Source organism: Blastomyces dermatitidis (assembly GCF_000003525.1).
Source record: "Blastomyces dermatitidis ER-3 genomic scaffold supercont1.12, whole genome shotgun sequence".
NCBI lineage: Eukaryota > Fungi > Ascomycota > Eurotiomycetes > Onygenales > Ajellomycetaceae > Blastomyces > Blastomyces dermatitidis.
In genome coordinates, this window is record NW_025544785.1 from 1,535,923 (window position 1) to 1,555,477 (window position 19,555).

Below are 19,555 nucleotides of genomic sequence, written 5' to 3' on the forward strand. Positions count from 1 at the left end.
ATGTCTGCAGGTACAAGACCCTTCCCCAGATTCCCCACCACCTCCGAGCATCCCCGCCACCCCGTAAGGGCTCGCGGACACATACAACATCTAAACAATTACCCGAAATCATCTCTGACCCAACGTTTGTAATGTTATTTCTAGACCCAGAAGGCGATTCCGAAATGCTCTCCTCTTCCGAATCATCGCAAAACAGTGAACCTCAAACCCCCACCGGTGGCCGAATTGCTGACGCAACCTCCAACGTCCCCAGCTCAGAGCTTTCACCGCCAGGTTCGCAGGATGCCGCTGGCGCAGTGTCTATGAAGATGGAATATGACGATACCCAAGCCGATTACGCAGTAGTAACACCCTCACAGCATAATTCAGGGGATGATGCTGCTGGCGGTGACACGTGGGACCACCAAAGCTCTGAAATATCTCGAGCCGAGCCCGGGTCATCGTGGAAAAATAAGAAGGCAGAGGAGGAATATCAGAGAGTTTTAGAAATGGTGGTGGATCGCGATTTTAGCTTAAGTGAGCGGATAGCATTGGTTTTGCTCTTGTCTTGATGTGACAAGCTTTCATGTTGCTGACTGACATTTGAAATAGAGGAATTTGGGGACCCATTTGACGACCGAGATATGGTACAACAATGACAGTATGGGATATGCCACTGGTAAGTGGACTGAGTGTTTCGAGGCGGACGTTGCAGGCACTATTTGATTTTTTAAACATGCCTTATAGTTTGCTCTGAGCGATTATCTTTCGCTGCTTCTCCCACTTGGACTGATATTTTATTTCCCTCTCAGAATGCCTAAACGAATAATGTTTTTTTGTCATGAATGCGGATAGAGAGCAGGCTCAACCGCAATATAGCAATGTCCTTGTACGGTCGCTGACGTATCGTTCGGCGATCTCAGCTCAATCCAGAACTTGACTTTACTTCACCTTCTTTGCAAACTCAAGTTGTCAGAGCAAGGTAGATGGAAAGCCAGGTCGGCTTTAGTAAATGACATCACAGCCAACTGCTGGGCTCAGCCTAGCAGATTTAAGGCCTAAGAATCCTGCGAGGCGCTCCAGGTGCCCCTTTACATCCGGCGTAGATACAAAAACTTCCACATAGCAAGGGCAGGAATAGACCTCACCCCCTGATTTTTAATTCGTCTACAGCGTAGAAAAGGCTCTAAATAATCCGCTGCTGATTGGACGTGGTTGGCCCAGCAACGGGCTCGTCAGTCTTAGGCACACTTGATTGGCGCCAACAAACCCAAAGAATTCTCCTGAACTTCACGGTCAAATAATAACAATCATTGTATTCACGGATACTCCGGCGCGTTTTCTTATCCTTGTCTTTCTTACGCCTACATATTTACGGGATACAAATATTGGCTATGTGTGTTATTCGCCATACACTTCTTCCCGTACACACGTTGTGACCTCCCTTTGTTGACAGGGAAACGACGACACGAGAGAAATACTCGCAAGGCCCGCCCACCAGCGTCGCACCCTCACGCTCTACGAAATGGACCCTTCTTTTCTGCCTTCTCCAAAAAGGTATGCCATACATTACTGCTTAGAGTTTCCATATATACATTCGTGACCCTTGTCGCGTTGGCAAGCAAGCCCTACACGCAACTCACCAGCTACATATTGCTTATATTAGCGTATAAACATCACACTGTGACCTGACTTGCTGACAATTCTCTTGCTTGCAGACTTAGGGGGAGAAGCCGACTATCATCGTCCACAGATCGCTTCAAATTCACCCCAAAAGCTGAATCGAAGAAAGCGCCCCGACTCTGGGATCGCAAGCCCATGACCCCTTTTAAATCTCGCTCCAGGTCCCACAAGGTCTGGAAGCGGTTCCTGGCCTCTTCGTTCAATCATGTTGGCGGAGATAGTGCAGACCACGACGCATTTCTTACTGAGATCAACGAATCATCTACGCTCCGAGGTGTTTTACGAGGAGTCAAAAGACGTTGCACTGCAGCTTGTGTTGGGGTGGAACGAGGAAGGTCCTTTCTGGAAACAAAATGGGAGATGGAAGATATGGGTTCCCGGAAACGTGAGGATTGTTCTATTTCTTATTCATACCTTGTCGCTGCCCGTGCTAGGCTTCTGCGGAGGTTCTAGTTAACATAATAACAGGAAAATGCGTCCCACAAATGGAAGTTTGCAGGAGGGAGATCATCGAAGACCCATGTATCGTTCCCGATGCCGATGACATCAGACAGAACAAGCACCTTGACGACCACGAGTGCGTTGAAGAGCAGAAATTCGTGAATCAAAACTACTTTGGCTTGGATTTGTTAGCTGTACAGCATGAGAGCACATCTGTAGCCTCACGCCAACCTCATGTAAATGAATTGTGGGATCCTGAAGATCCCGTTAGACTTGGAGAGCAGGACCGAAACATTTATCCTTCGACTATGCGAGAATCAACCGGCACGCTGGATCGAGAAAATCTTGAGTCTGGCGATCAGGTTGCACCAGACTTATTACTCGATGCAGAAAATGCATTCCTCACTACGGCAAAGATCGAGAAAGTGGCTGAGGAAGCAGTAGCGCCCTTGGCAATACCCCCGAGCCGATTATTGTTTCCAACCCTAGAAGGCGATGACGCCGACTTCATAACTGACTTCTTATCCCAGGCGCAAGCCAAGCGGGCCGCCGCTAAATCTACCTTGCCGAGCAAAGAATCGGAAAACGCTGGCTGGGAAGGGCCGACCCGATCTCCCACACCAAGCGCGCGCGCGCGAAGGGTTTTGGAAGACTTGGATAAAAATTCCCCTTCATCTCCAAGGCAACAAGTATCGCCTTCGAAAGTGAGACAGGTTCCAAGATCACCCTCCCCGAAACCGCCTCCAGCAATTGATCACGAACTAGAGATTGAGAACGAAGAACAAGCCCAAAGAATCCGCGGTGAAACAGAAGAAGACCTGCAACAGCCGAGAGCAGGTACTCCATGGCGAAGAAGCACCCGCAAAATTATTCCAAGAACCCAACGGTATACACCTACTGTACCGAATCATATCCCTGTTCGCCGTTCCAACGGTACCGAGTTCGTATTTTTACAACGTTCAGAGGAACAACAGCTATCTCTAACGACCAAGGCCAACACCAGGCGTAATAAAGGCGATGCTCAGTTCCCCTGTTTTGTACTTCAAGCGATCAATTCACAAGAATACGAACCTTTTGGTGTTAACAATGAGGAGACAGGTGATCCTGTTTCGCCGAAGAAGTCCCGCCGCAAGCGGATACGGATTGTCAAGAAAGTGAAGTGGGACGAGGAACATCTTGTTCGATACGAGGGAGAGCTATTCAATAACGATGAACACGATTGGGAAATTAGCGAGGGGAACTCTTCCCAGAAACCCGCCATATCACATGTAGCCAAACGAGAGAGAAAGAAGAGGAAGGATGAGCCTGCCAAACCACCCGCTTCGACCCACTCCGATCCGCAGCCGGCGAAATCACCAACGGCGACGAGGAGGGTACCGAGGCTAGGATTCAGTGATTCCCGCAGCACTAACCACAATAATAGTGGTTTGGCCGTAGCCAGTACCACTGCTACTACGAGGGGCACCGCAACAATTGCATCATCGCATCCAGGGACGCCGATTCAAAGAAAGAAACTTGCCCCGAAATCTCCGAAGGCGCTTCTGTTTAAGGTTTCGGATCCGAAGACCAGCACGGCCACGGCTACGGCCAGCAGGAGCTCTGCTCCCACTACACGTGCCGCGGCTAGGAAATTTGGTGGCTCGTGTCTACCAAGGCATACAGGGAGAACGAAGGTATAGCAGTCGACGTAGTGGGAGTGGCACGCTCATTTTGGGCTCTTTTTATTTTTTTGTTGCTGTTTCTCAGCTGTGTTTAGTGTTTTGCCGTACTTGTCTTTTTGGCCTACACTTCGAGATACCAAATTGCGCGCTTTTCTGTTTTATTCTGAATTGCATTGGTTGTTACTTTATTACTTGTTGGCATTCGGGCGTTACGGGCATGGATATTATATATGAAATTTCTTTTTCCTTGATCTATTATTATGAACGACGTTTTTTGCAATATTTTCCACCAAAATCGACCAGATTCCCAAAAGTGCTCGATGAACATGAAGCATAAATACTTTATCCTACGAGAGCTTGCTCCGAACAATAGGTCCTCTAATACTTCACAACGAAAATGCACAGGTTAGATCCTGACCAATACAACAAACTGAATCCCCTTCAGCGGAAAAAGAGCACATTCTCTAAGAGCAAAACAGAACATACACACCCACTCACTCCGCCTTCCCGTTACCCAGAAGCTCACCGCCACTTTCCTCAGGCCACACATCATATCCAAATGTATCCTTCATGTTCACAAACCGTACATGTCTCCCCTCTGCCACTTTATTCACAGCCTCAAACTGCTCATCAGTCAACCCAATTTCCTGGAAGTTACTCTCAATTCGGCCGGGATTCGAAGACTTGGGCAACACAACATAGCCCCTCCGTAGACCCCACGCAATCAGCACCTGAGCGAGCGTGTGCCCACCTTCTTTGGCAATGGCATTGAGCGTTGGGTTCGTAGCCACCTTCTCACCAGTCGTTGGCACCTGGTTCTGGGAGCCGAGAGGTGAATATGCCTCGGGCAGGATATTGTGTGCGAAGCAGTAGTTGATGAGCTCGGTGTTAGGGAGGAAGGGGTGAATTTCGACCTGGTTGACGTGCGGTGGGATCTCAGCGAAGGAGAGGATCTGTTCCATGCCGCGGATTGTGAAGTTGGAGAGGCCGATGGCGCGGGCTTTGCCGGCTTTGTAGACGGCTTCCATGCCTCGCCAGGTTGGTTCCGGGTTGTTGGTTAAGTTGCGTTTGATTACATACTGTGTGAATTGAAGATTACCGTTGTTAGTCTCTCTTTCTTGATTGTTGAGTTTTTCGTTCCTCTCCATGTTTTCGGGGATGAGGAGGGCAGTTCTGTTTAGAGACAGGGCTTAAAATATCTCTAAAACTCACTTTTCCATCAGGGCCAATCTTGGGCAGACCCTTCTCATTGCTTTCGCAAGCAATTGGCCAGTGAATCAGGAACAGGTCAACATAGTCCAGTTTCAACCTTTTGAGTGAGTCGTTGAGGGACCATTCTACCTCATCTTTCTCGTGCAGGTGGTTCCAGACCTTTGTGGTGACGAAGATATCGGATCTTTTGACATTGGTGTTTTCCTTTAGGAAGTCATGGATAGCCTGTCCGACCTCATCCTCGTTGAGATAGAACCAGGCACAGTCCAGATGTCTGTAACCAGTTCTGAGAGCGTGAAGCACAGCTGCGTAACTCTCGCCTTTGGCGCCTTCGTTGGCAAAGGTACCAAATCCCAGGCCAGGAATGGTGACGCCATTGCTCAATTTAAACTTGATATCGAGAGACATATTCGTTTCTAGCTGTCTGTTCCTTTTTTTTCTGTTTGGTTTTCGTTCTTCCTTTCTGTCTATTGAAGCCTCTTTTTCCTTCTTTCTATCAGTACGAATATGCGGAAGCAGTCTCTTCGTGCCTGCGTGGGATCTTGAATAAAACAATAAAAAGGGGGGCCGGGGTAAAATGGCTGTGCGGATGGGAATCAATCGCTGCTCTTTAGCGGGAGAGATGCGAGAAAGTGGGACGCGGAATTATATGCGTGATTGAAGCAGGAGCAAAATTATTATAACGTGCAGTTATGATAATTATCAATTCTGTAGCAGTGTCAAATTGATGCGTCTTGTGGATTTAGGCAAAATGACATTCACTTTATCTTCTTGTTATCTCTGCTAATAAGAGTTGTGCTTCACCTCTCTCACGTTGGCCATCTTCAAGAATCGTTGATGCGTTTGCCGCATTATTCCCACAATTCAATTTTGCAACACAAGAATAATCTCATCCCACGTCGTAAAACCGCTACTGGAGCCAATGACGTCGAGCCGGGGAGTTAAAAGGACCGGGCAATTTTGGCGAGATTGGGTTTGATACCAAGAAGGCATTTTTTTATTCTACGCAGTGGAATATTTCTGAGCATTTTCGAAACGTTGGGCCCCATGGTGCAGGGTAGCGTCTCCAATTCTTCGAAGATGTCTTTCCAATGCCTTCCTTGCTAGGATTGGCACTATTATTCAAAATGTATAGTTATGCATGCAGCCTGCAAACAGAAGCTCGAGTCCCGCATGCGGTCGTCTTGGCCCTGCGGAAACAGCTCCACAATTGCCTGACCGTTCTGACCGCTGCGATCACTGCGGACAGTATACTTGTAAGCCAGCTCAGTAATAATAATATATTTTACCTAGATACTTATGTTCCATCCTAACAAGTAAAATCTAACGCAGAGCGAGAGTGACAGACAGACAGAGTGTGTGTTTTGCTCAGTATTACCAGGTAGCCCAGAGGAAACCAATTGCACAGGTAATCGTCATTGAAGTTGTATATCTTTCCACCAAGATTATTTGGGCAGTATGTTTTTATCGTTTAAAATAATCTTACCTGAACACGGCAATTCCCCACAAGCACCTCCATACTTGTCCTCCATCCCTGACTCTTGGCAGAATCGCTATCCCACCACAGAATTTATCTTGCCGTAGTCCTTATCACACATCTAATTTCACAGCATCTTCTTGTGGTAAGTGGGGCGCACTTCAACTTAAGCTCCAACGCTAGAGAATAAAGTTTTCACCACGTGGAGCAGGATGAGGTCATAGTTGGAAAGGATTAGACCATGGCGTTTATTAGCCAATACGGCTAGCGCGTTCCCATTGATCCGCTGAGTTATCCACAAGGGCGCGTCTTGGCGGTGCCACGACCGCATTGGGCAATATTAGGGCTTTGGCACTGGCTCCATTTTAACCTCCACCTCTGAGCCTCCCGCCCTGTCTTACTCGCCTTTTGCTGACATGCAATTTTTGTTTCTCCCTTCCGAATCGAGGATACGACAGCTCCACAAAACTACTACGTAAATAATAATGTACATGTACATAAGACGTCAATTCTTACTACAACAATTATACCATCTCTAAATAGACGCTTGGAGGGAGCCGCTTCCGCAGCTCCACCCACAACTAATCCTTCCAGGCATATCCGCAAGGAGCGGAGCCTCTTGTCAGGATTGACTCCTGTAGCTCGTTTCAGCGTCGCCACTTCGACGTCAGAAGCTCCTAGCGATGACTATAGCTACTCTGTTTGATCGGGCCTTCAAGGGACACTTGTTAGCCACCGGTGGCTAAGATCAGTCTTCCCAAGTTCCTACCGGCTGGATGTTATATGGCCAGCACTGATAATGGAAATATATTGGATTTATGAAACTATTACTCGGGAGAATAATGTTAGTTCAACTTAACTAGTTTTCAATTCCATCCGCCTTCCAATTCCGGTCTTCCTGCAGGTCCTCTTTTTCTCCGAGGGGATCCCAGCGAATAACCTCTCTGCTTCCTGGGCAGCGCGATAATAATTAGGGAGGATGAAGGGGGCTAGAGGTGGATCCTTCTGCTTCGACAAGTGCATGTTACTCGGTGAAGTTTGATTATGTTGCACTGGAACTTCAGGCGTTGATGATGTGTTGCCTCCCGGCAGCTATCTAACGATAAATATATGCATGTATAAAAGTCATGGGTCGCAGGGTTATTTGGACTCTTGGTTCTTTTTTACTCACTATCACCCTCCCCTTTTCTCTACACTCTCTTTTCTCCCAAAAGCAGGACTCTTTTTGGCATATATACACATATATATATACATAAGATATCCCACTTCGATACAAATTTCCTCGATACCCGCAAATATGTCTCTGATTCCTGACACTGATCTCATGCTCTCGTCCAAGGAGGTGCCAAAGGGCGAGAGCAACCAAAAGAAAGATTACAAAGACATCCCAATCCCATCCAATCTTCAGAGTGGCAATGCCATCGAGGTTCCCGCATCGAGGAGCTCAATCAGTGATGCAGGTCATCTCATACACAATCTGAGCATATCGCCATCGATGAAGTTTAGGAGAGCGTCCCGAAACTCCTTTGGCACCTCCCTCCCAATTCCCAGATCACCCCGAGCTTCAAGAGCATCCCTGGGTCCAGATGTCCCTGGTGCCTTGCGAGACATCCTCGCTTCCCAAGTCCAGGATCTCTCCAAGGAAAAGGTTAAGGCGGCTAAGAATATGGCTTTTGCCTTCGACATCGACGGTGTGCTTCTCCACGGTGACAAAATCATTCCCGAGTCCCGCCGCGTAATGGAGCTTCTCAATGGTGATAACGAGCTCGGAATTAAAATCCCCTATATCCTGCTCACAAATGGCGGCGGTAAGACCGAAGTAGACCGCGTAGAGCAAATATCTCGCATCCTCGGCTCCCCCATCTCTACTGCACAGTTCATTCAATCCCACACTCCCATGCAGGCTCTTGCCGAATACTATGAGACCGTCCTAGTTGTTGGCGGCGAGGGTTTTACAACCCGTGCTGCCGCAGAGGCGTACGGCTTTAAGAATGTCGTCGTCCCTAAGGACATCGTCGCCTGGGACCCCAGCATCTCCCCCTGGAGGAACTTTACCGAGGAGGACCGCAAACAGGCCAGACCGCAAGACTTCGACAACGTAACATTCGATGCTATCCTCGTCTTCGCGGACTCGCGTGACTATGCCACCGATTTCCAGATAATCATGGACTTGCTCCTTAGTGAGAACGGCCGCCTGCGGACCAAGGCCAAGGACCCACTCGCCAAACAGATGCCCATCTACTTCTCACAGGGCGACATCATCTTCCAAACAGACCACAAGCTTCCCCGAATGACCCAGGGTCTCTTCCGCATGGCTCTGGAAACGATGTACAAGTCACTGACCGGTGGAGATCTCGAACGAGTGGTCTACGGCAAGCCCGAACTGGCAACCTACAAGTACGCAGATGAAGTCATCATGTCGTGGATGAAGGAAATCCACAATGAGCACATCCTTCCTGAAAACATCTACATGATTGGTGACAACCCGGCCTCTGACATCATTGGTGGGAACATGTATGGATGGAACACCTGCCTGGTCCGGACCGGTGTGTTCAAGGGTAAGGGCAATGACGAGAACAGTCCAGCCAACTTTGGCGTGTTTGATACCGTGCTGGATGCGGTGCAAGCTACTGTGCGCAAGGAGTTAGGCCACGAGTTCAAGCTTCGGTGGAGCGGGAACGAGAAGGTTAAATCTGCTCTCAATGGGGAGGGCAATGTTTCGGCTATTGAGTAGTCGGAGCTGATAAAAAAAAAAAAGAAGGACTGGAGAAAACGGTTTTTATATTGGAATTAGGTCCCTAAAAGAATTTTCTGTCATTTTCTTCCTTTTATCCTTTTCATCTTTCCATTTTATTTCCCTCTTTGTCTCGTTCTCAACTCTTTTCATTTTGGGTATTGGGGCTATGATCTGATCTGATTATGGACGGTTGGGTGTATTTCAATTTATTTCCTTTTTTGCTCAGTCATGATATGAATGTATGTATGAACCGTACGGCATGGCATGTCATTAGCAACCTGTTTTCATGAGAGCTGTAGCTCTTGATGAGATGCTTATGGTTTTACTCTCTACCTTCTTACCCTCTACTTGGTGCCCTTTACAAAAATTTCGTGAATTTCGCTGGAAATCAAACCCCTTCCAAACTTCAGGAGAAATTACATTCCATTCGCCAATTTATAATTCATACCCTTGCAACAGTTAATCCGAGTTCTGGCTTGTGACAATGTAGTCTCAATACTTTCAAACCAGGTAAGACAGGAGTATCTGTTAAGTCTTGTTCTTAGATCAGAAAGCACCATGTAGTGCTTCGAAGCTGCTACTGGAAAATTGAGTCCGACCACACTTATAACAACACGCTATATGTGTTTATGCCATAGTTAAACACAAGTTATCTAGTAGAATAGATGCCGTGTTGGCAAAATGGGTTCGCAACCAGGTCCTCGGGTGTACATTTCAAGGCTAGGGGACGTGAAGGGCAACAGAATCCATATACAGCCTGAATGATTGAATGATGCAGGGGATTGGCCAGCACTCGTCTTCAGCGTCTTCTTGGAAGACACTCCAAGCTACATGAGGTCCAACTACTTTGTCTGCATCCTGACTGATTTTTTGACCTGGTCCCTTGTCCTTAAAAGCGTGATATGCACTGGCACTGACTCGTGGACCTGTAATATTGTGTGTATAAATTTGCAAAGGAGAATGGTGACGGTATCCAGCAAGACTTGTGCAGATATTGCTCGTCATAGAATTCGTACCTCGCCGGAATGAGGTCAATATTTGCAGACGGAAGGGTCCGAGTAGCCACCTGAGGATAATGGCAGAGGCCATCCCAATGAATGCCGCAAATGTCAACCAAATTCCGAATGCCACGTATGGCGCTGGTGCTGCAAGGACTAAACAATGCATTTCGCGAGGATGCAATTGAAAGAATGAAATAATCCCTGCTCCTGCCCGCATGTTATTGAAATCTTGAAGGCGAAGTTCGCAATCCCATGTCAGTTTTCGTCCGTTTCCAGCGTTTTTATTACGCAGTAATGTCGACCAAATCCGGAGGATAGTGGAGGATCAATGGGCATTCGCATGGTCCCATGTCCATCGCACTCATAGGTAGTTAGTTAGCTAGTCAAAATCCTTCTAACCCAGGCCCAACTACTCCCACTTGATATCTACGGTTCATATCCTTTCTAATCGCAAAGTTCGGCACGATTACAAGAAATAAATATATCTACGTTAAAATATTCTAATCTCTGTTCAGATCTGGGCCGAATGAGTCTTTTAAGATGCCCGACGGACAAGATTCCGACAATGCCGATCGACGTAGCTCTGATGAAGCTGCAACTATCGAAGAAGCAACTGTGAGGGTAAAGGCAGATGTAAGGGCGCTTCAACAACTCAGTTCCTCGGGCAGAGCAGCTCAACGGAAGAGGGATATAAACCAGGCAAAGAAGGGTTTTAGGGCTGTGGGTGAAGCAGTTGATAAATATTTCGGAAAAGAAGGGGAGGAAGGCGGAGGACATGATAAGGGGAGAAAGTAAAAATCAGCGAGTATGGTAACATCATAGGAAGCTTCACCTCCAGTAACCAAACCATATATTTGTTGCACAATCTTTTGTGAGGAGGATTTTCGGAGCTAGATAAGAGCACCAGAGTATTAAATCTTTTTTATCATGTATCGCCAGTAGATAGCCTACTGTTAGTTATGGTCCTCGAAAGCCGTCCGGAGGTCTTGGTCATATCTCTTCTTATGTGAGATTTTGTTCGCAACAAACTTCCCTACATCCTTCACCCATAAAAGGGGCATGACCTCCCCGATTTCCTCAGAAAGATGATGGGATAGCAAGGGGAGGATATGGTTGTAGAATATTCTGAAGAGGCCTGTGGGACTGGAGAGCGCGAGAAAGTTCCCGACGCCCATACCTGTTCCATGGTAGCTGGTAGTCCCGGTATTGATCTCCCAATGTCAGCTAAACCAGCAGAGCTGGATCGTTTTGTTTCCTCGGTCTCCAGAGCGGCCATTAGTTCCATTCGAATGGTATTATATTCTTCAGCGTCAATCTCATCCACGCCCTTGTTTGTCAACCAGTAAGGCATTTCGACCATTTCAATTGGCCTAGAACATGCCCATTCAAGATCGACCAGACGTGAGATGTGCCAGTTATCATCAACAAATATATTGCTTTGATGCAAATCCGTCAATGTAAATGTGAAAGGTCCACGGCGGAACTTTTGCTGGAAAAACAATGGAAATATTGTTCGCATTGCCGCCAGTGCAGACATTTGAGAGGCACAATCCTCTAGATTGTTCACTGCATTAGGTTGATTTTGGAGCTGACTGTCATGGATGGCGAGCATGTCCATCACATAGGACTCGACAGTAGAATAGGTGTAATCACGAGGGATATGGGTTGGGATTTTCTCATTCTCCAACTGTTGGATCTCAATTGAAAGGGGGCGATTACTTAAACGCAAGAATCCATTGTAGTCAATGATGAAGGAGCCAATGTGTGGCAAGGGTATTTGGCTATTTAAGGCTCAACAAGATCCGTGAGAGATCTCGGAAAAGATTGGTCCGTAATTTGATGTCATTCTGCTTCTCCAACCAAGTGTTTGAGAGCATTGTCTCTCCATCTTGGTCAATGCACTCGATTAGCAGATATCCCGCACCCATGACACCATCTTGAGAAGTTTGGGTTCTGTTTGAATGGCGGTAATAGCGTGAAGGCACTGGAAGGCCAAAAAATGACAACAGTCGGCGATGTAAATATCGAAAGCATCGGTTTATAAAGGGTAGGTTATCAATTCGAGTGAACTGCATCGGCCAATTAGTTGAACATACCACCACTGACAAGAAGAACCTTCAATATTCAAACAGTTTCGCCAGTTGACATCGCAAAAACATACAATCGTGGAATTGGCACATCTGGTCAGTTTCTTCAAGCCATGCATAGGCACCGGCCTCGCATCGTATCTTTTCATCCCCATTTCCAGGTCGGAAGTCTTCTCCAACACGGTATGGAAGCGGGAAGCGAAGGAGAACACGTTGACCTTGTTGTTGCCTGTCCTTCCAGGTATCAATGGTAACTAGAATGCAAACGTTGAAGCTGCCACAAACCAATTCTTCATGTCTGTCACATGGCATACTTCAATGGATCTTAAACCCAGACGATGAACAACAACTCCTTTCATCCAGACGCGTTTGTTATATAGGTAGCTGAAGAACCGATTTTGTTGGTCATGGAGCCCAATTGGTGTAGGACATTGACCTCCCGCTCTTTCGCAACTGAGTATGTGATCTCCTCACGCAGGAGACGGCGCGTTCTCGGCATAATTGCAGTAACGAAGATAAAGTTGTTGAAGCGCCATCGATTGACTCGTCACCTTTGGAAGTTTCGAACTTGATATTCGATGGATGAACTGCGTTGTCCCTGAAATGCAAGAAGCGACAAGGCCGGCTGGCTGGATTATGTAGTTAATGCAGCCAAAGAGCTTCTTTAGGGTGCTAAAAAAACTGAACTGAAAAAAAGCTCAGTGTGATTTTGATTCAATTTTAATTATTATAGACTCATAATAATAGTATTTCATTAAAAGTACTTGCACTTGATATATTTAATATATCATCTCTATTTACTTATAATAGCTCCTTCTGCTCCTGCAAATGCTTCTTCCACCCAAGCCACTGTTATTGTAAACGCACACACATGTAGATATATAGAGATGTCTGTCTTCCATCTCATTTAGAAGACCAGATGTAATAAGAACTATTTTTTGACTCAAAATATGTATGCATGCCTCAACTTGATAGTATATTTTCTTAGAAGACTCAAGATCTTATAACTATAAGTAGCATAGATTAGTCTGAGCTGTGAAAGTTCTGTTGATCTATCAAGAATGCTAAAGTTAAATATGATGTTAAAAAACTAAGTCAAATTTTTTTTATTATGTTCAAGCTTTTTAACATGAAAACATCATGAGAGTCTGATTTGCTGTAAGTATACAATTCATTAACTAGACTGAGATGTTGTTGAATGCAAAACTAAAACACTGGCTTTTTACAGCAGCTTAGCATTGATCATGTCAGTCTGAGATTGTCACTCCTTTGAGTCCGTTTGTCAAAGATCTTACAGATTAAAATTTGCTAACATGTACCACCACATAGTCACTATGCATACACCTTTTCTGAGGTTAATCACTTTTCCGAGGCAACTCTTTTGCGCAAAGGAATGGGAAATGAAACATGTCCCAACCGGGCTAGCATGTCGAGTTATGCCGATATATATCGATCCATCAAAAAGAGGTAGACCGGATATACGCTGAGTAAAACCTCTCTACCAAGACCTTCCTCCCTTGAACTTCCCTCCCCAACCGCCAAACCCAATGGGTCATTTTCTTAACCATGAATTACAGGCGGATATCAGAGCCAAACTCTCTAAGCTAACTGCTCTCCCTCAATACAGGGATTTTAGTTAGAATCTGTTGACACGCTATGCACCCCAAGCAAGGGTATGACAGTCAGTCAGCAATGGCGGCACAGGTATGATCAATAGAAAGCTCCGTTCACAGCCGTATTCATGGAGAGAAAGAGGCAGAAGCTGGGCACTAGCTCGGTAAAACATTAGTTAACATTTTTGATTTAGGGAGCTCCGATTGTTGTCATATCGTTAGAGGGGACTGTGGTATTTAGTGTCACTCGAGATCAACATGATATTTTTAATGCCTAACAATTTGAAAAAGACGCAGGCAGAAGATAAACATGAGAGAGGTCACTAAAACATCACAGCACAGCAAAAGAGAAACCAACTAAGAGATATCTAGATGCTGAGGCGAGAGAGCAAACCACTAACAACACCACCCGTCGACGGAGAATGGAGTTTCTTTCGCGCGCTTTATCGCCACCGCATTCCCAAGTTCTGTTTCTAGCAGGCATCTCCGTCGCAGAGTAGGGTTTCGATGTGCGTTACCTATGTGTTCGTTGACACGAAGTCGCTCCAATCAAGTCTTTTTGACGTGGAGCAAGGAAGATGGCATTGGAGGTTATCGGGTTCGATATATTATCTGGAGTCCAATTCTGGACTGACTACGGAGTGCGTTAAGGTCTAATAATATCGACGTTTGCCCATGTCCCCTCCCCTCCACACTACTGCGTATCAGACTATCAGTTCATTCTTACGACCCTCCCTCTGTTTCGCTGGTGTTCGCTATCAGTGAACCTGGGCTCCTTGGCGGTACATCCTGAAAGCCCGCCAATCAGCCGCTAAGGAGCACATATTCCACTGGTTTCTTTTTGCCCCAAGTGCCTGTGGAGTTACATGGATGTGTCTAACATGGGCGAGAAAGCTTGGCCTTTTTCTGCTTCATTACTCCATACAATAATAACAATACGACGCCCTAGTAGCGTCTTATTACGCAGTAAGTGTCGCCGCTAAGGGGAAGGGGACCAGGAAGGCCGTGCATAATGCAGAAAACCCAAGCCAGGTATAGTTCACTAGCCTATGTTGCTCCGTATTCATAATATATTTCTGTGGAGGTATGTACTCTTATGATTTCTCTGTAATTTTGAGTTTTCTAGCCCAGCCGCTCCCGGTATCCAGATAGCTGGGAATGGCATTCGTAGCCTTCAATCATTAACCCAACATCAATCCATATGCTATGGTCACTGACAGAAATGAATGTCAAGAGACTATACCAGAAGTTGTACTGTACAAGGCGATAGATAATATGGTAACAATCGTCAAAGGATGATTTCATATCATCCGACCTCAAAAAATCGAAGAATATATAGATAGATATACTTTTACATATTGTATGTATGTCCAGAAGTCTCGCCCTCCATTTGTTGCAGCTAGAGGCGAACTTTCCCCGGCCCAGTCATCTACAAAACTCTAATATAAAAATATTTTTGTCCAAACACTCTTTTTTGACATTATTTTGCGCTACTTCGAATTCATCCTTCCTGTTCATCCTCTTCTTCCTCTTCACTTATCATCAAACTACTGGGCATCTCCTTAGAGCCCTTACTTACACTAATCTAATATTTAATTAATCTTAATATCTACCCATCTCCTGTCCTGCCTCCCTCTTGCCCTAGCTCTAAGCCTATTCTTACGTACTCGCTGCGGATATCAATCAACCCTTACTCGTTCTCACAATATATCGTTACTATTGCCTGCAAAACACTCATTCTCTCCCTCTTCCTATCAACTGCGCCTATCGTACGCAAGCAACACATCCGCCGGGGTAGCCGTTTTCTCGCTCCCCCTCTCCCCCCGCCTTCGCGCAAGCCAAAACAGACAGGATACGGTCAAGTAATACCGCTGCTGAGGATATTCCGCCCCAGTTCCGCTGGAGGGGCAATCTGTGACTAACAGTAACGTCTGCGACTGGCCGCTGGACCCCAATCAATGCGAGTGTCGTAGCAGCAAAATAAATTACGCCCACAGAAATCCCTGCTGTGTCCCGTGACCCCGCTCCCCAAATTTCCCATACCGTAATATCGTCCGTGACGGTACGTACTGTATTATTCGTCGAGTGCGGCCCGCCCCACATTGCGGCCAATAGGATACTGCTGCTGGTATGTATGGCGGTATTGCTGGGTAATTTCCAACCCCAAACCCAGGCCTTAGCTCCACAGCTCTCTTCTTGTCCTCCTCCTCCTCGTTGTTGTTGCCATCGCCTGACCTCGTCTCCTCGTCTCCTCAATTCCCATCTTTCTCCTCAATTCTCCCTCTCTTTCTCCCTCTCTTCCTACCTCTCCTCCAGACACTTCTCGCTAATATCCCAATTCCCAAGGCCATACACCTCATTCTGCATCTAATGACCGTCATCCTTCGCCACTACATCCATCTATCTGCTACAACTCTCCAAACTACATACAACCCCCGTTAGAGAAATGAGCTCCCAGGCTCTCCCCACCGCCAATTGCCAGCACCAACCCCATCACCAGCCGGATTACTTTCAAAAACCTGTCAACTATACTAGAGATATCTCTCCCTCCTCTGGCTCCGAGAGTTCTCGCCGCCCTTCTTTTGGCTCCATCAAGGAGGACTCTACAGGTAATATACCCCCAGCTTTTGCCACACCAGCTACGATTCTCCCAGGTGTATACTAAACCAAGTTTGCTGGCTGTAGAAATTGCCCAGTCATTCGTTGATACAGAGGACAGTTCCTCCAATAAACAGACCACCAAAGCTGGGGGCAAAGCTGCTGCCAAGGCTGTAGTGCAGTCCTCCGATTCCCCTGAATTCTGTTGCCCCTGCGGTGCCTTTTTAGGATGGAAGCACATCCGCTTAGGTGGACGGCGACTGAGCAGGAGCTACAGTGACCTTCGCTTGTTAGGCAATGCCCAATCGAGGGGCTTTGCTTGGGAGGTTAATGATTCGGGTCCTATCACCCCTGTTCAAGAGGAACCTAAGAAGACTGTCAGAAAGGGGCATGCGCCAATTGAATTACTTCCCGCTGAGATCCTAGGTATAGTTTCTACATTGTCTCATATTTAAATCCCCTAGAATAGGTGTATGTTATTAACAAATTATAATAGATCAAATCATCTCCCATCTGGCTATCGATATCCCCCCTAATGGCTACACTCCACGGAATATTGACCTTGTCTCGTGCCTCTTGACCTCTCGGACACTCCACTCAGCGACACTTAGTGTCCTTTATCGACACATCACCATACCCCACTCGATCATCTTCTCCAAGGCTCTGAACCACATCAAGCAGTATCCCGCTTTAGGCACCATTGTCCGGCGCTTGGACTTTTCCCACTTCACGTCTGTTGGGCTGGGTCGCACACAGCAAATGAATGTCGAGATTCAGAACCTTACGTCCAAGACCCTGTTGGAGTGCTTAGAGTTGCTGACAAACCTAAAGGAGTGTCTGCTTCAAGAGCATCTCGAGGATGATGTGAATGTCGACGTACTCCGAAAATTACTCTCACGAACCCCGTCCCTGCGCGCTGTTGATTTCTGCGGGTGTTCATCTGCAATTTTCTCCAATGGCTTCCTCAGTGCCGTTACTGAGGATTTTGATTTCCCCGCAACCCTCCCAGCGCTCCGCCGGGTGTCTCTCCACGAGTGTAGCGGTCTCATTCCGCGCGTGTTCGAGGTTTTCCTACCGCGCCTAGTCAACGTGACCCATCTCGATGTGTGCCACACCCAGATTACGAATTCTGCATTGATGTCCATTCCACACACTGCCCGCATCACACACCTGAATATTTCGCGATGCACGAAGCTCACGGGACCGGAGGTGGTGAAATTCTTGACCACACACCCAGCTGTGAGGGACTCACTCATCTACTTGAATGTCATGACTGATAGCTCTAGACACCAACTCCTGGACGAGACGGACGTCGACACCCTCCTGCCCTGCCTAACCTCGACCCTCCGCTCGGTGAACCTGGGCGGGGCGAAGATCTGCTCATCGAACATGCCTTGTCTTCTCCGCCTCTCCAAGCACGTCGAAGAACTCGGTCTCGATTCTGCCAACCTTACCATCAGCGACATCAACCTGTTCTTCGCACTACCGCCGTCCGATAATAACGTTTCTGACAATGATGCCAACACCAACACCAACGGCGTCAACCCAAGCACACGCCGGGCCTGGATCCCATCCCAGCTCCGCTACATCGATCTCACCAGGAACCCCCACGTCACCCAAGCTGCCCTCCTAAACCCCAAAGCCTGCCTCCTCGTCACCCCACACAGCGCGCCGCTTGATGTAATCGAACTTAGCGAAAAAATCATCAGCCCGCTCCGCCAGCGCAGCCGGGCGAATAAATATGGGAATGGATGGCTAGTGCGAGACTTGGGGCGGCGGGGATGGTATGTGCGGGAACCGGCGTTGGGAACGCGACAGGGTAAGCCGACCGTGAAGCCGGATGATGGGCGTCGGTCGTGGAAGATGGGGGCACGCTGGTGGGGAATGAGGAAGATCCCGGTTGCGGTGGGGGATGTTGGGGGGCTGTATGGGCATTATATGTTTAAGAAGTGAGCGGGGATTAAGTATTGAGTATCCTACCTCCCTTTTACCTGCTGGCAATGGCAGATTTTGTACCGTTCTTGTGATTGTTTCATTACACTAATATATCCCCCCTTTGTGACATTTTTGATATCTTGGGGTGTTTCTGGAATAATTTTTTTTCTCATTTTCCTTTTCCTTATCCCGGCTTTGGTGTTGTTTTTCCCTTGTTAAGCGTGCCAAATTTCCTCTCTGCCTTCGTTGCCTCTGTTGCTTCTCTTTTCCTCCTTTTCGACCATGATGTGTTCTTAGTAGTCATACATCCCTTGAGATATTTTCCGTCGTGAGCGTTTTTGTCAACTTTTTTTTGTCGCAAGCGAGTTTAAAATTCAGCATATTCTTCTTATCCACGCCTCTTATGTCTTTAATGTTTATTTGACTGCTAATTTTTTCTTTCTGCTTCCCTCGCCCTCGGTCTCATTTATTCGCCCTTATAAAATTTTACCCTTCTCCATATATTTCCCGCTCGTGCCTTGGAAAAAGTCACATTTGAGTCTGGAAAAGATAGCGCTCTTTCTGCTTCTTATTTCTATTCATGGTACTTGCTGGTGTTGGCATTGACATTCACTCAAAATATCCATCGTTCCATATTCGCAAAGCAAGTAAGCAGATGTCGCTACTTTCTTTTGAAGGACTCACAGAGAGGGGAGAAAAGAGCGAAGTGATAAAAATAAAAAAAATAAAAAAGGCACACAGGCACATAGGTATTGAATAGAGGGGGAAGTTTGTGTTTTGTTGACTGTTGATCACTCTTTTGCTACTAGTTTTTGAGTTTTTTTTTTTTCTTTCTTTTCTGAAATGATATTCTTATCTTTTGCATTATTTGTCATTTTAACTTATTCTTACTTTTCAATCATGAGAATCTTTCACTTTTGAGTCTGTACATGAATTACATCTAACATAGTGTGCTATTATCTGTTGTACTTGAAACATGCCACTCTCATTCTTTTTTATTAAACTTATGCTTGAACAATTGTATGTATTATTTCCCCCTTCTTTTCACAACATCCTCTTACAATTCTTTCCCCAATCAATTGTAGCTGCTCGTTTGCTCGCTCCCAGATCTATACAGATCACATGACTATA

At 46.6% G+C, this 19,555-nt stretch overlaps 7 protein-coding genes across 9 annotated transcripts; 5 read left to right on the top strand and 2 right to left on the bottom strand.

Annotated features, from left to right (window-relative positions):
- BDCG_08894 (uncharacterized protein) lies at window positions 1–808 on the top strand (the record flags this gene model as incomplete). The annotated part of the gene is made up of 3 exons (XM_045424668.1): window positions 1–10; window positions 145–516; window positions 792–808. 3 exons carry the CDS (start codon window positions 1–3, stop codon window positions 806–808), a joined length of 399 nt encoding a protein of 132 aa, XP_045273336.1.
- Window positions 809–1,504: 696 nt separating this feature from the next.
- BDCG_08895 (uncharacterized protein) lies at window positions 1,505–3,782 on the top strand (the record flags this gene model as incomplete). Its single annotated transcript, XM_045424669.1, has 3 exons — window positions 1,505–1,536; window positions 1,698–2,047; window positions 2,131–3,782. The coding sequence occupies 3 exons, from the start codon at window positions 1,505–1,507 to the stop codon at window positions 3,780–3,782; spliced, it is 2,034 nt and encodes a 677-aa protein (XP_045273337.1).
- A 132-nt stretch (window positions 3,783–3,914) lies between these two features.
- BDCG_08896 lies at window positions 3,915–6,538 on the bottom strand. Of its 2 annotated transcripts, XM_045424671.1 has the most exons (3): window positions 6,463–6,538; window positions 4,977–6,215; window positions 3,915–4,843 (listed from the first exon to the last, which is right to left on the bottom strand). In XM_045424671.1, the coding sequence occupies exons 2-3, from the start codon at window positions 5,382–5,384 to the stop codon at window positions 4,259–4,261; spliced, it is 993 nt and encodes a 330-aa protein (XP_045282719.1). In that variant the 5' UTR covers window positions 5,385–6,215; window positions 6,463–6,538; the 3' UTR covers window positions 3,915–4,258. The 2 variants fall into 2 exon arrangements, with proteins under 2 accessions (XP_045282719.1, XP_045273338.1); XM_045424670.1 differs by lacking the exon at window positions 6,463–6,538 and having other exon boundaries at window positions 4,977–6,400.
- A 359-nt stretch (window positions 6,539–6,897) lies between these two features.
- On the top strand, window positions 6,898–10,193 carry BDCG_08897 (phosphatidyl synthase). Its single transcript, XM_045424672.1, has one exon. It carries the CDS (start codon window positions 7,568–7,570, stop codon window positions 9,185–9,187), a length of 1,620 nt encoding a protein of 539 aa, XP_045273339.1. The 5' UTR covers window positions 6,898–7,567; the 3' UTR covers window positions 9,188–10,193.
- A 72-nt stretch (window positions 10,194–10,265) lies between these two features.
- Window positions 10,266–11,224, top strand: BDCG_08898 (uncharacterized protein; the record flags this gene model as incomplete). The annotated part of the gene is made up of 2 exons (XM_045424673.1): window positions 10,266–10,321; window positions 10,707–11,224. The coding sequence occupies 2 exons, from the start codon at window positions 10,266–10,268 to the stop codon at window positions 10,984–10,986; spliced, it is 336 nt and encodes a 111-aa protein (XP_045273340.1). The 3' UTR covers window positions 10,987–11,224.
- BDCG_08899 (uncharacterized protein) lies at window positions 10,601–12,774 on the bottom strand. The gene is made up of 3 exons (XM_045424674.1): window positions 12,353–12,774; window positions 12,052–12,260; window positions 10,601–11,972 (listed from the first exon to the last, which is right to left on the bottom strand). The coding sequence occupies exons 1-3, from the start codon at window positions 12,431–12,433 to the stop codon at window positions 11,234–11,236; spliced, it is 1,029 nt and encodes a 342-aa protein (XP_045273341.1). The 5' UTR covers window positions 12,434–12,774; the 3' UTR covers window positions 10,601–11,233.
- A 623-nt stretch (window positions 12,775–13,397) lies between these two features.
- Window positions 13,398–19,530, top strand: BDCG_08900. Of its 2 annotated transcripts, XM_045424675.1 has the most exons (7): window positions 13,398–13,436; window positions 13,507–13,524; window positions 13,608–13,982; window positions 14,086–14,975; window positions 15,126–16,500; window positions 16,577–16,915; window positions 16,986–19,530. In XM_045424675.1, the coding sequence occupies exons 5-7, from the start codon at window positions 16,338–16,340 to the stop codon at window positions 18,440–18,442; spliced, it is 1,959 nt and encodes a 652-aa protein (XP_045282720.1). In that variant the 5' UTR covers window positions 13,398–13,436; window positions 13,507–13,524; window positions 13,608–13,982; window positions 14,086–14,975; window positions 15,126–16,337; the 3' UTR covers window positions 18,443–19,530. The 2 variants fall into 2 exon arrangements, with proteins under 2 accessions (XP_045282720.1, XP_045282721.1); XM_045424676.1 differs by lacking the exons at window positions 13,398–13,436; window positions 13,507–13,524; window positions 13,608–13,982; window positions 14,086–14,975 and having other exon boundaries at window positions 15,341–16,500; window positions 16,986–17,728; window positions 17,776–19,530.
- The last annotated feature ends 25 nt before the right edge of the window (window positions 19,531–19,555 follow it).

Coding starts and splice junctions, on each gene's coding strand:
- BDCG_08896 (XM_045424671.1), bottom strand. CDS start 5,384: ATGTCTCTCGATATCAAGTTTAAATTGAGCAATGGCGTCACCATTCCT. Junction 4,844..4,976: donor AGATTGGCCCTGATGGAAAA/GTGAGTTTTAGA, acceptor CAATTCACACAG/TATGTAATCAAACGCAACTT.
- BDCG_08897 (XM_045424672.1), top strand. CDS start 7,568: ATGTATAAAAGTCATGGGTCGCAGGGTTATTTGGACTCTTGGTTCTTT.
- BDCG_08899 (XM_045424674.1), bottom strand. CDS start 12,433: ATGGGGATGAAAAGATACGATGCGAGGCCGGTGCCTATGCATGGCTTG. Junction 12,261..12,352: donor GATGTGCCAATTCCACGATT/GTATGTTTTTGC, acceptor TGGCCGATGCAG/TTCACTCGAATTGATAACCT. Junction 11,973..12,051: donor ACAATGCTCTCAAACACTTG/GTTGGAGAAGCA, acceptor AGCCTTAAATAG/CCAAATACCCTTGCCACACA.
- BDCG_08900 (XM_045424675.1), top strand. CDS start 16,338: ATGAGCTCCCAGGCTCTCCCCACCGCCAATTGCCAGCACCAACCCCAT. Junction 16,501..16,576: donor CATCAAGGAGGACTCTACAG/GTAATATACCCC, acceptor TGCTGGCTGTAG/AAATTGCCCAGTCATTCGTT. Junction 16,916..16,985: donor ACTTCCCGCTGAGATCCTAG/GTATAGTTTCTA, acceptor AAATTATAATAG/ATCAAATCATCTCCCATCTG.